The sequence below is a fragment of the Pseudochaenichthys georgianus genome, chromosome 24 (assembly GCF_902827115.2).
Source record: "Pseudochaenichthys georgianus chromosome 24, fPseGeo1.2, whole genome shotgun sequence".
NCBI lineage: Eukaryota > Metazoa > Chordata > Actinopteri > Perciformes > Channichthyidae > Pseudochaenichthys > Pseudochaenichthys georgianus.
Window position 1 is genome coordinate 32,949,220 of NC_047526.1, and position 12,513 is coordinate 32,961,732.

Consider the following 12,513-nt stretch of genomic DNA (forward strand, 5'->3'; position numbering starts at 1 on the left):
TATGAGGCTCTTTAGAAATGAACTCCACATGCAGAGTATCGCTGTATATATTTCACTCGTGTGTTTCTACATAGCAGCGGATCCACTGAGAGATCATCAATAGTCACCAGCTGAACCTTAATTATTCTGACTTACGTCCCTGACAGCAGTGTGACCAACTTTAAAGAGCTGAACGTATATATGGAGACATTTACTGTACATGCTATACTTCTCTGCAAGCTCGCAAGGCTTTGAGTATCACTGACTCAAATCTAATCACATCAAACTGTATTTATATTGCAGCTTTCATACACATGAGGAAACACAAATTGCTTCACAAACCAGAACGAAAACTATTTTAAACAATGCTAAACCTCCTTTTCCAGGTTATAAATACAGCTTTTCAATGAATAAACACCAATGGACCAACCAGCACTTTGCATAAAAATAAAATTGTAAATTAATAATTAATACAATTCAGTTGAAAGCCAAATATAAAAGGAGGGTCTTGAAGATGTGCATATTTCATCTTGTACATCTAACTTTCATTAAGTATCATATTTGGCTGCACAATTACTCAACATACAGTATACTGAAATGGTATTATGGTCTAGAGCAGTGTTTCTCAAACTTTTCATACCATGGACCACTCGGGACCACCTAACTCCACAAATATCCCAAAACACATCGTTTTTCTAGAACAGATTATAAATCGCCTGAAAATGGTACAAACAAGTGGCAACATGTGTGACGAAGGTGTTGCCCTGGGCTTTATCATGCAATATAAAGTGAAACTTAAGCTCGTTCCATTGCGGAGATATTCCCGCGAGAGTGCGGAAAACTTAAATGTATTTATTTATTTCAAATGTGAAATGTTACCAATATACTCACGGACCACTAGGGGGCGCTCACGGACCACACTTTGAGAAGCACTAGTCTAGTGCAATATCCAAATTGCAAGATATCATTTTAAATGTATTAATTTTTTGCGTAAAATGGTTTTACAGTATAAAGAAACTCGTTGTTTGGCACAGATCCGTTTCATAAAATCATAATGTGAATAACATATTAAGGAGAATTCCCTATATTATCGCTAATCATATCCCTAATGCAATATCAGTCAAATCCAAATTGTGGAGCCCCTATCATGATGACCCATTCAATTAAAGTTAAAGATGGTTGCCGAGGAGTCTTTCGTACTAAAACTAAGATTTAATGTTACGTTGCTTAAAATCCAGACGCTTTTTTCACATCGCAACATTTAATATCTGCCCTTTCTTACAAACTACTGCATTTCACACTCATGATTGTGTATATATATGTGTGTGTGTGTGTGTGTGTGTGTCAGTGCATATAAATCAGATGCAGATTCCAAATACTTTGCATGATATGACCCACAGTACAAGAGTAAGATCAGCGATGAGATGGACCTGAAGAGGAGGATCCAGTCTCTGGAAGAGTCCATGGAGCTGCACGAGAGGATGAAGAGGCAGGCCCTCGCCGAGTTCGAGAGCTACCGTCAGAGGGTGGAGGACATGCAGATCTGCACTGAGGCTCAGGTGGGTGTGTGTGGCAGGTGGGTGTGTGTGGCAGGTGGGTGTGTGTGTGTGTGTGTGTGTGTGTGTGTGTGTGTGTGTGTGTGTGTGCGCCCAGCATGAGGCTACAGATGTCACAGCTGCAGGTAATCTGTACTGATGTCTGTTTCTGTCTCCTGTTGTGAGCTTAAAGAGTTTCTCCTTCCTGCGTGTGTGCGTCAGGACATTTAACTTGTTGCGCAGGAGCAGAAGTATTCAGTGTTTTTCTTTTTAGACAGAGGTTTGAGACCCTTTTGTTTACATTTATCCCACAAAATGCCCCTCAGACGGCCAGTTCTCAAATATATTTAAAATCTGCTTCGCCTCGAGCACAATGCCAATTCTTTTTACAGAGCACAGTGTGTCCCCTACCATTGTCCCCGCCAACGGAGCCCCGCGCACCCCCTGAAATTCAAGGTGTTTAAAAAATATACCGTATTTTTCGGACTATAAGCCGCGACTTTTCCCCCATTGTTTGTGTACAGCTAACGGCCACTAGGGAACCTGCTAAATCTATAGATTTTACAGGTCAAATTAACCACCTTAACACTATGGGCTCTAGGACCGGTCCGCGCCCGCCACCTTTAAGGGGCGGGCTCCAGCAGGAAAAGCTGGAGGCCGGAAAAGAGTGAGACAGGTAGCGCGCCAAAGTAAAAGTGGAACCGAGAGACAGAACGAGAACAAGACAGACGGACAATTTAGCTGCTGCGGCTTATATACAGGTGCGCTTTATAGTCCGAAAAGTACGGTATATATATCCCAATGCCCCCCCCCCCCCAGGTAGCACCCCCCCAAAGCAGTAAACCTAGGGGAAACACTGGAACTAGATACAAATATTTTTCATTTTTCTGACTGTCCTTGTTTGCAAAGTCCTATAGAATTGAATGGAAATATTATTTGTATGCATATATGACTTGCTTCGCTTTTTTCAGATCCCAGTCTGTCACCTCAAAGTGCTTTACAGGCATACGAACTTTGAAAGTAAAACATTTGGACATTCTTAGGGAATGGCTAGTATGTACAGGTTACTGTGTGAAGTGTGTTTGTACCTGAGAGGACAGAGAGGATATCTGCAGGATGCATTTTCAAATTGTGCCGTTTTCTTTCCAACAAAACTGCCAACCCTTGGGAGCCACTTCAATTACAATCTGCTGCTGCTGAAGTGCTGTTATTGAATTTATGCTCAAAATAAACGGCCTCCTCCAGCTTTAACTTTGCTAACAATAGCAACAAGACTGATAACTCCCACTGATGGCGACATAACCGTGAAGGAGTGACTGAGAGACAAACTCACATTGTGCCCTGGTATTGTATAATTGAACACCTTGTTCTCCTGCAGGAAGTGTCAGAGGTGCAGTGTGCTATTCCTCATACGGTGTAAACACTTACAACATACAAGACAGCCTGTGTGTGTGTGTGTGTGTGTGTGTGTGTGTGTGTGTGTGTGTGTGTGTGTGTGTGTGTGTGTGTGTGTGTGTGTGTGTGTGTGTGTGTGTGTGTGTGTGTGTGTGTGTGTGTGTGTGTGTGTGTGTGTGTGTGTGTGTGTGTGTGTGTGCGCGCAGTGAACATTGTAACAGATCGATTCAGTAGCCGACATAATTGTATTGATTTATGTACAGAGGGTAGCTGCAGCGATGTGTTCAAGTACAAGAAAAAGAGATGGGACAATTGACAAGACTGAGGATTTTAAGTGACAATGAATGCAGGAACACGCACCCACACCTAGGTGTTTGTAGTAATGTTGCAACACAAGTTTTAACAGATCAATGTCAGCTTGTAAATCTCCAACTTCATATATCAATAGCTTTGGGAAAAATGTGATTTAGTGTCGGGTTATTCGTACCATTTTCCATTCATCTGAACATTTTTAACTTGTGTTTTCAGGTACAAATTGCCACTAATAGTAATTGCAAGTCGCTGATTGTGTAATTATCCGCTGCCTTCTTAAATGAAATGCTAATTTCAGACCGTGCAGGCAAATTAAATGAAAGGCGTGAACTTGTTTATGTAAATCTGGCCCTGAGAGATGTGTATCATTTCTCACGCCTGCTGGTGAACATGTGAATGGAGTGACTGGTAGTGGAGATCAATATGAAAGTGCCTCACGAAACTAAAGTCCACTTGTGCTCCACATTATATGTTTCATTTGTGTCCACTTGATTGTCTCCTCCATGATTTCCTGTTTGTGTTTTTATCATGTTTTGTTGCCTATTAGCGTTCTTTATTTTTTAACAAATTGTACGGTGTCCTTGGGTGTCATGAAAGGCGCCTAAAAATAAAATGTATTATTTATTATTTTATTATTATTTTATTTTATTCTTCATCAGTTATTACTTTATGGTGTTTAGATAGTAGAAAGTAAGTAGAAAACACATGACAAATGTCTAATAAGTTGTTCGCCTGTTCAGTCCATTCATGTCTTTTATACTACACCAAGTTCACTAATGTTTCCAAGTAAGCCGTTTTGTCAAATACCATCTGTGGGATAGATGACAATTGTGTATTTAAAAATCTGATTGTCATATTCCCGTCTCTCCCTCAGCACACGCAGCGGGTGGTGTCCATGTCCCGGGAGGTGGAGGAGATGCGGCGGTCCTTCGAGGAGAAGCTGCGGACGTTCGGCTCGGCGCAGACGCAGTTTGAGCAGGAGAAGAAGGCGGCTCTGGAGGAGCTGAAGGGCCAGCATCGGCAGGAGGTCCAGGAGCTCCTGCGCAGCCACCAGAGCCAGAACGCTGACTACAGCAAGGACCAGGAGAAACTGGTGCAGCTGCACAAAGCCGAGGTGAAGCAATAACTTATCCAAAGTGTATATATACAGTATCTTTATATACCGTACTTTCCGGACTATAAAGCGCACCTGCATATAAGCCGCAGCAGCTAAAATGTCCGTTTGTCTTGCTCTCGTTCCGTCTCTCGGTTCCACTTTTACTTTGGCGCGCTACCTGTCTCACTCTTTTCCGGCCTCCAGCTTAAAGGTGGCGGGCGCGGACCGGTCATAGAGCCCATAGAGTTAAAGGTGGTTAATTGTACCTGTAAAATCCATAGATTTAGGAGGTTCCCTAGTGGCCGTTAGCTGTACAAAAAAAATGGGGGGAAAAGTCGCGGTTTATAGTCCAAAAAGTACGGTATATATGAAAGTGAAGTGGTGGCACCTGGAAGACATGTGGACATATCTTAGTCTCCTATGCAAATCACTACCATTTAATCAGCTTAAATTATCTTTAAATATGTTCATGTTTTCGTTTTTTATTATTACTAATACAGTTATGATTTATTTTTTCTTAATCTGTGTGTAATGTGTGTAAAACACAACAGAGTGGAGAGAGAAATATCCCTGTGAGGGATTAATAAAGTATGTCTTCTTCCTCTCAGGTGGACTCCCTGACGGAGCGGGTGGAGGAGCTCAAACAGGACAAGAAGAGACTGGTGGAGGAGTACGAGGCCAAACTCAGCAAGGTACACTACCGTACTTTTCGGACTATAAAGCGCACCTGCATATAAGCCGCAGCAGCTAAATTGTCCGTCTGTCTTGCTCTCGTTCCGTCTCTCGGTTCCACTTTTACTTTGGCGCGCTACCTGTCTCCCTCTTTTCCGGCCTCCAGCTTTTCCTGCTGGAGCCCCGCCCCTTAAAGGTGGCGGGCGCGGACCGGTCCTAGAGCCCGTAGAGTTAAAGGTGGTTAATTTTACCTGTAAAATCCATAGATTTAGGAGGTTCCCTAGTGGCCGTTAGCTGTACAAAAAAATGGGGGGAAAAGTCGCGGTTTATAGTCCGAAAAGTACGGTACTGATTATTACGCTCTTATTATATCTATGCAGTGATCAAAACAGGTATATTTGTATAAAGAAATATAAATGCATGGCAGTATGGTAAACCTCAGTAAATGTGTTTTCTAGTTCAAAATCAGTGAGAGATTCACCTGTAATAACCTGCATCGATTACAAGAAAGCCACACTTCAAAGGAGAAAAATGCTCTGGGTAATGGTCACAAAATAACTGAGATTATATTTACTGGAAGCGCTTTGTTGACCTTGCTGAACGTGGAGGCTGTGATCTGCGGGCGGCGTACAGCGGGAGCACAGCGGCTGCATTTAGAAGCTATTCATTTCAATAAAAAGCTCTCCTCTCTCCGACAGTCAGCCAAGACCTCTTGGCCTCTGCTTTTCACTCGCGTTGATTATTTTCGCATAAGATTGCATTTTGATGAGAAAGCTTTTCACCCGTCCAAAATGTTTTCCAATCGAATGCCCAGTTTATAATAAAGAGGGAAATGTCGAAACACAGATAGTCGGTATCCGTGCTATAGTTGGTATTTAACAAGGTGTGTGTGTGTGTGTGTGTGTGTGTGTGTGTGTGTGTGTGTGTGTGTGTGTGTGTGTGTGTGTGTGTGTGTGTGTGTGTTGTGTGTGTGTGTGTGTGTGTGTGTGTGTGTGTGTGTGTGTGTGTGTGTGTGTGTGTGTGTGTGTGTGTTGTGTGGTGTGTGTGTGTGTGGTGTGTGTGTGTGTGTGTGTGTGTGTGTGTGTGTGTGTGTGTGTGTGTGTGTGTGTGTGGTGTGTGTGTGTGTGTGTGTGTGTGTGTGTGTGTGTGTGTGTGTGTACTAGGCGCCGTGGTGGTTGGCGTGGTATTTGTCACATAAGATTGCATTTGGATGAGAAAGCTTTTCCCCCGTCCAAAATGCTTTCCAATCGAATGCCCAGTTTATAATAACGAGGGAAATGTCAAAACACAGATGGAGCCGGGATCCGTGCTATTTGCTTTATTTGTCATACCTCTATAAATCTGATTGAATTAAGTCGTTTTCTCACACCTGTCTCTCGTCTCCAGTCTCAGGCGTTTTACGAGCGCGAGCTGGAGGCCATGAAGAGGACTCAGCAGCTGACGGCCGACAACCTGTTGGCATGGAAACGCACCGAGAGCGAGCTGCGGCGGGAGTTTCAGACTCAGGAGGCGGCGCTGCAGAAAACGCTCGGGAAGCTGAGGCTGGAGCTGGCGCGCGTCACGGATGAAGCGCGGGAAAACCGGGACAAATCCCACAAGCTGCAAGCGTCCCTGCACAACGCCGACGGCAACGTCAAGGTGAGATTAACGACAATAATACATTTGATTTATATAGCGCTTTTCCTGGTGCTCAAAGCGCTTAAACTCCAAACAGTGATTCCTTCATCCAGACACGTGCTTTTACTTTTTATTTGTGCGCTTTAAAGACAGGATAGGGAGGGAGGTGCACAAGTACTACAACATCCTGTCATTTCATGCAGGGGTTCCCAACCATGTTTCCCAAGAGCCCCCCCAAATGACTCCTGTTGGAAGTTGCGCCCCCCCCACACACACACACACACACACACACACACACACACACACACAAGGTACGACAGCGGTAATTAAAATGTCAAAGTCTCAAAATGCTACAACTACTGTCAAGTATTTTGTTAAAGGAGGATGAAAGCGTAATTAAGGAGCACTATGGAGTGACTTTGATGGTTATTAGACTCAGGATTAATTCATTTGGATTCCCGCTGAATGAAGAAATGAAAGGACGGCGGAAGTGGAAACAATTCACAAAGGGATTAAACTGTTTAAAACAAAGTAAGCCGGACTTTGCCGATGTGTTTATGTGGATTCGAAAGTCGGAAATAATCTACAAAATGGAGGAGACCGATCTGATCGGAGCAACTGTGACGAATAATCCAACTGAAACCGGCATGGACGATGGCTATGTTTTAAAAATGCGCTTATCCAGACAAGCCTGGTTTGGACACTTTACGGGCAGAAGAAACATTTCTATTAAAGAAAGAATTATACATTCCTGTCTTTTTATGCCTATAATAGCTACTAACTTGAATTTGTATTCAAATGAATTAATCAATTTGTCTTTTTATTGTAATGTAGAGACAAGGCTTTTAGTGACAATCATGTATTGCGTTACAATTATAAGTAAAAAAAAAAAGTCTAAATATGATATTTGGCCTCAAACCATCTGAGGCCTGGCGCCCCCCCCCCCCCCCCCCCCTTGATCTTTGGCGCCCCCCAGGTTGGGAACCACTGATTTAATGGATGTCTAGGATTTCTTTAAGAAAATAACTATGTTAATAATTTAGTTTTTGGGAGAAGGGATGGGATTAAATAAGTGTAAACTTCTTCCCACCCCTTTTCAGATGTGTAATTAAGTTGATCATTTGTTTATATATTATAGTCAGTAATATTCAGTCAGTAATATTTTTGTTAATCAATTTGACACAGCTTAAAGTATAATAATTCTCATGTTTCATTTCATTAATATTATTATTTGTTCGTATTATTTTTTTTACACATTCGAAATAAATCAAAGAAAATCAAATAAAAAGAAAACTAGTTGTATTCAGATTTTGAATTTTATCCTGATTTTATTTCCAATTTTTTTTTATCGACAGCTTGCAAAATGTCTCCTCTGTCATAGAGGATGAAATGGTTGCATAAGATATATTGGTCAATGGGATACAAAAATAAATAAATGGGTCACATTTTAAATTGATGGTCTGGTGTTCAGAATTCACTGTAGAGATTAAGTTCACCAAACTGTCTATTTCTCAGATTTACACCTTAAATATCCAGCTTTTTTTCCACTTAAAAATCTGCATATACAGTATTTTAATTCAGACCATATCATAGTAGACCTCAAGCATGCTTTGAGAACTTTATTAATCTCATAAATCAAAAATATTTGTTGAATTTCAACCATTACAGAAAATAAACATGTACTGTATCTCAACTGGTCCTTGGTACCTTCATGAATCACGAGTACGTTATGAATATGGGAGAGTGGCACCCCTTTATGTTTGTGTTGCAAACACTAGCAGACACACACCCCAGCCACCAGTTTCAACGCCATTCTGCAAAGTAAAAATGTGAACATGCAATTAAACGTAACACTACGCCAACAAGACTGCAACTGTGCACGATGTAAAATATTCAAAAGCATCATTTTGGCACTAATTTGGCCATTTTTGCAATTTGCATTTTGTGCAAATAAACCAATTCGGTTTTTTCCACTTTCTGAGCTCTGCGAGGCGTTTGGAAGAAGACTAACAGCATATAATCTCGAGCGTTAAAAATAAAGTTGACATGTGCTCGGGGATAAGTTAAGTAGGTCTGTTTTGTTGTTATGATATGCTGTGTGAAATTATCTCTGATTGCTCTGAAGACGGCGAGGGTCCCCGTTCTCAGCGACACTGGGAATATGATCAAGGTCAGAAGTGGTTGCTGTGCCTGGAGTTAATAATATCACTCGTTTTCAGAGCAATTAACTGTAACCCAGATAAAGAACTGACAGCAACAGAGAAAAAGCTGGAAACGACCTACAGATGACAGTTCCTCCAGATTCTCTCGTATGAGGTAGAAAAACAGAAATCAGAGCAGGAACTATTTCACTTAGCTTTTTAATGAGTGGTGATTACAAACCCAGTCGATAAACATATATTTTAAAGGGGCTCTATTAGGCTTTTTGGCGGTTTCTCTTTCCTGTCGTGTTGGATTTAAACAGGGCAGCTGGGACCGGTTGCTTGCCAAATAGTGAGCCCACGTTTATCTGTACTGCTAAGCCTTATATTGGCTACCTAGCTTACTTCGTCTCCTTCATCAGCCAGCATGCTTGGTATGTTGTTCACTGAGTTGATTCTCGCTGAGTAGCCAATATAAGGCTTAGTCATCTTGCCAAATAGTGAGCCTTCGTTGATGTATGGAAACTATGTTAGAACTGGTTTATAAATGGTTCTTAATGATTCATAAAGTGTGTACGACCTAATTCATAACCTAATTAGAAACCCTTCATGAATCCTTTATGAGGGTAGTCTTATTGTAAAGTGGTACCCTTGATAGTAATACCTCCATTGCACTCCTTTATTTACTACCTCAAAATAGTGACTCACTATGTTGCACTCGCACTTCTATTGGCTAGCGCTCCAACACATTGTACGTGATAGGCTAAGGGGCGGGATATCTCTAAGCTGTTGACCAATCACAACAGAGCCGGCCAGCTAACCAATCAGAGCAGACTGGGCTCTGGTTTCAGACAGAGGGTGAAAAGAGGTGTTGCAGCACAGAGAACAATAAAGAGCTTTTTGAACATTGAAGCATGGAGACATGTAGAGCAACTACATACTGATATACACCTGAATATGAGCAGGAGAGGACTCTTTAAAGTAGAGACACTACATACTGATATACACCTGAACATCAGCAGGAGAGGACTCTTTAAAGTAGAGAGACTACATACTGATATACACCTGAACATCAGCAGGAGAGGACTCTTTAAAGTAGAGACACTACATACTGATATACACCTGAACATCAGCAGGAGAGGACTCTTTAAAGTAGAGACACTACATAGTGATATACACCTGGACATCAGCAGGAGAGGACTCTTTAAAGTAGAGACACCACATACTGATATACACCTGAACATCAGCAGGAGAGGACTCTTTAAAGTAGAGACACTACATACTGATATACACCTGAACATCAGCAGGAGAGGACTCTTTAAAGTAGAGACACTACAGTACATACTGATATACACCTGAACATCAGCAGGAGAGGACTCTTTAAAGTAGAGACACTACATACTGATATACACCTGAACATCAGCAGGAGAGGACTCTTTAAAGTAGAGACACTACATACTGATATACACCTGAACATCAGCAGGAGAGGACTCTTTAAAGTAGAGACACTACATACTGATATACACCTGAACATCAGCAGGAGAGGACTCTTTAAAGTAGAGACCCTACATACTGATATGCACCTGAACATCAGCAGGAGAGGACTCTTTAAAGTAGAGACACTATATACTGATATACACCTGAACATCAGCACGAGAGGACTCTTTAAAGTAGAGACACTACATACTGATATACACCTGAACATCAGCAGGAGAGGACTCTTTAAAGTAGAGACCCTACATACTGATATGCACCTGAACATCAGCAGGAGAGGACTCTTTAAAGTAGAGACACTACATACTGATATACACCTGAACATCAGCAGGAGAGGACTCTTTAAAGTAGAGACACTACATACTGATATACACCTGAACATTAATTTTGCTAAAGTATCATCAAATATGAACTTAACCCCGGTGGAAAGCACTTGTACTTGTCTTTAGGATGCTAACGCTTCCTGCTTCAGTATTCTCTGGCATCCTCCTTTAGCTCATGATTTAGTACACATCTCCAGAGAAATGCAGGCGAATGATCGCTTGGAGTAACTCAGACAGTTGCAATTAATCGCAGACTGTTCACAAGCTTCTGCAGGAATACGCACGCCAAAAATTACAAATTATCCCCCGAGTGAAATACTCCACTGAAGCTATGCTAAATTGCTGCCGTCATTTGTCTTTGGACTAAATACTCCTCTCTCAGGTGAAGCCCATCTGGGTTAGTTAGAGAAGCTTAAGGCAGGATAAAACAATACGTCGTCCAAAGCACAGATTCAAAGGTCTTTTATTATCCAATAAAGATGATTGACAGGTGTGTGTGTGTGTGTGTGTGTGTGTGTGTGTGTGTGTGTGTGTGTGTGTGTGTGTGTGTGTGTGTGTGTGTGTGTGTGTGTGTGTGTGTGTGTGTGTGTGTGTGTGTGTGTGTGTGTGTGTGTGTGTGTGTGTGTGTGTGTGTGTGTGTGTGTGTGTGTGTGTGTGTGTGTGTGTGTGTGTGTGTGTGTGTGTGTGTGTGTGTGTGTGTGTGTGTGTGTGTGTGTGTGTGTGTGTGTGTGTGTGTGTGTGTGTGTGTGGTTCAGTGATACAAGGAGGGGTGAATCGGAGGTAAAATGGAATGTCGGGATTCCTCTCATAAATCAACGGAGATACAATTAATTCCTTTTTTAATCTTTTTTTACATCTCATCCAGCAAAGAACAGAATCAGAAGTCCTCTATTCGTCCCAGAGTGGGCCGTTTTTCAGTATTACAGCAAAGGAACAGTCACAAAAAGTAACATATTGAATAAAGAGGCAAGCACACGTTATTGAAGGGAATCCCATACGTACAGATGCATGGAACAGAAATATGTTTTAAAATGTTAGAGAACGTAAAAAGTATTGTGGTTGCAGGAGATGTTAAAGGGGCCCCAATCTGCTTTGTATTTTGTTCTTCTGCTGTGTCACTCTCTCACTCACACTCACACACACACACACACACACACACACACACACACACACACACACACACACACACTGTGGTTATCGCACTGAAGTTTCTTTGTCACTGCCGTGGCAGCAGTGATTACGTTTGTGGCAGGCAGTTTGATGGGATTGAAAGATGTGAAATTGCCCCTCATGAGTTCCTTCAGTTTGTGTGTGTGCGCGTGTGCGTGTGTGTTCTTGGAGGACGTCAAATCTCTCCCTGCAGTCTGGTTCTTATTAATTGAGCAGCAGTCAGCATGCAGTTTCATATTTCTGAAACTCGCTGAAAGCTTCAGATTATTCAGAGCTGCAGTTCATGCAATTACAGCATCATACTACTCAAGTTATAAGTATTAATCGAGAGCATGTGGATGTTTTCCTTCATCCCAATAGGTGGATAGTTTATTTTACATCCAAAGCCTGTGTTTCTTTACATGACAATAACCCTTTCATTACATATAAATCAGGACATATCTAGGTCCAGTTAATATCAGATTTTTTACTCAAGTCATATGCTAATGAGTGACTTAAATGCCTATCCATCTATCTATCTATCCATCCATCCATCCATCCATCCATCTATCCATCCATCTATCCATCTATCATCCATCCATCTATTCATCTATCCATCGATCCATCCATCTATTCATCTATCCATCGATCCATCCATCCATCCATCTATCTATCTATCTATCCATCGATCGAGCCAGCCAGCGAGCCAGCCAGCCAGCGAGCCAGCGAGCGAGCGAGCCAGCGAGCCAGCGAGCCAGCGAGCGAGCCAGCCAGCCAGCCAGCCAGCCAGCCAGCCTAGC

At 42.0% G+C, this 12,513-nt stretch overlaps 1 protein-coding gene across 6 annotated transcripts in view; it reads left to right on the forward strand.

The window, feature by feature from the left end:
* The window catches only part of fam184ab (family with sequence similarity 184 member Ab), a 164,644-nt gene that overhangs the window by 47,836 nt on the left and 104,295 nt on the right, over positions 1-12,513 (forward strand). For all 6 annotated transcript variants that reach the window (XR_004551216.2, XR_004551217.2, XR_004551218.2 and 3 more), the window contains exons 3-6: positions 1,380-1,538; positions 4,096-4,335; positions 4,926-5,009; positions 6,376-6,627. Coding sequence is in view for 3 of the 6 variants with exons in the window: in XM_034076385.1 (XP_033932276.1) it covers positions 1,380-1,538; positions 4,096-4,335; positions 4,926-5,009; positions 6,376-6,627 (735 nt within the window). In the remaining 3 variants the exon portion in view is untranslated. The remainder of the gene's footprint in view (positions 1-1,379; positions 1,539-4,095; positions 4,336-4,925; positions 5,010-6,375; positions 6,628-12,513) is intronic.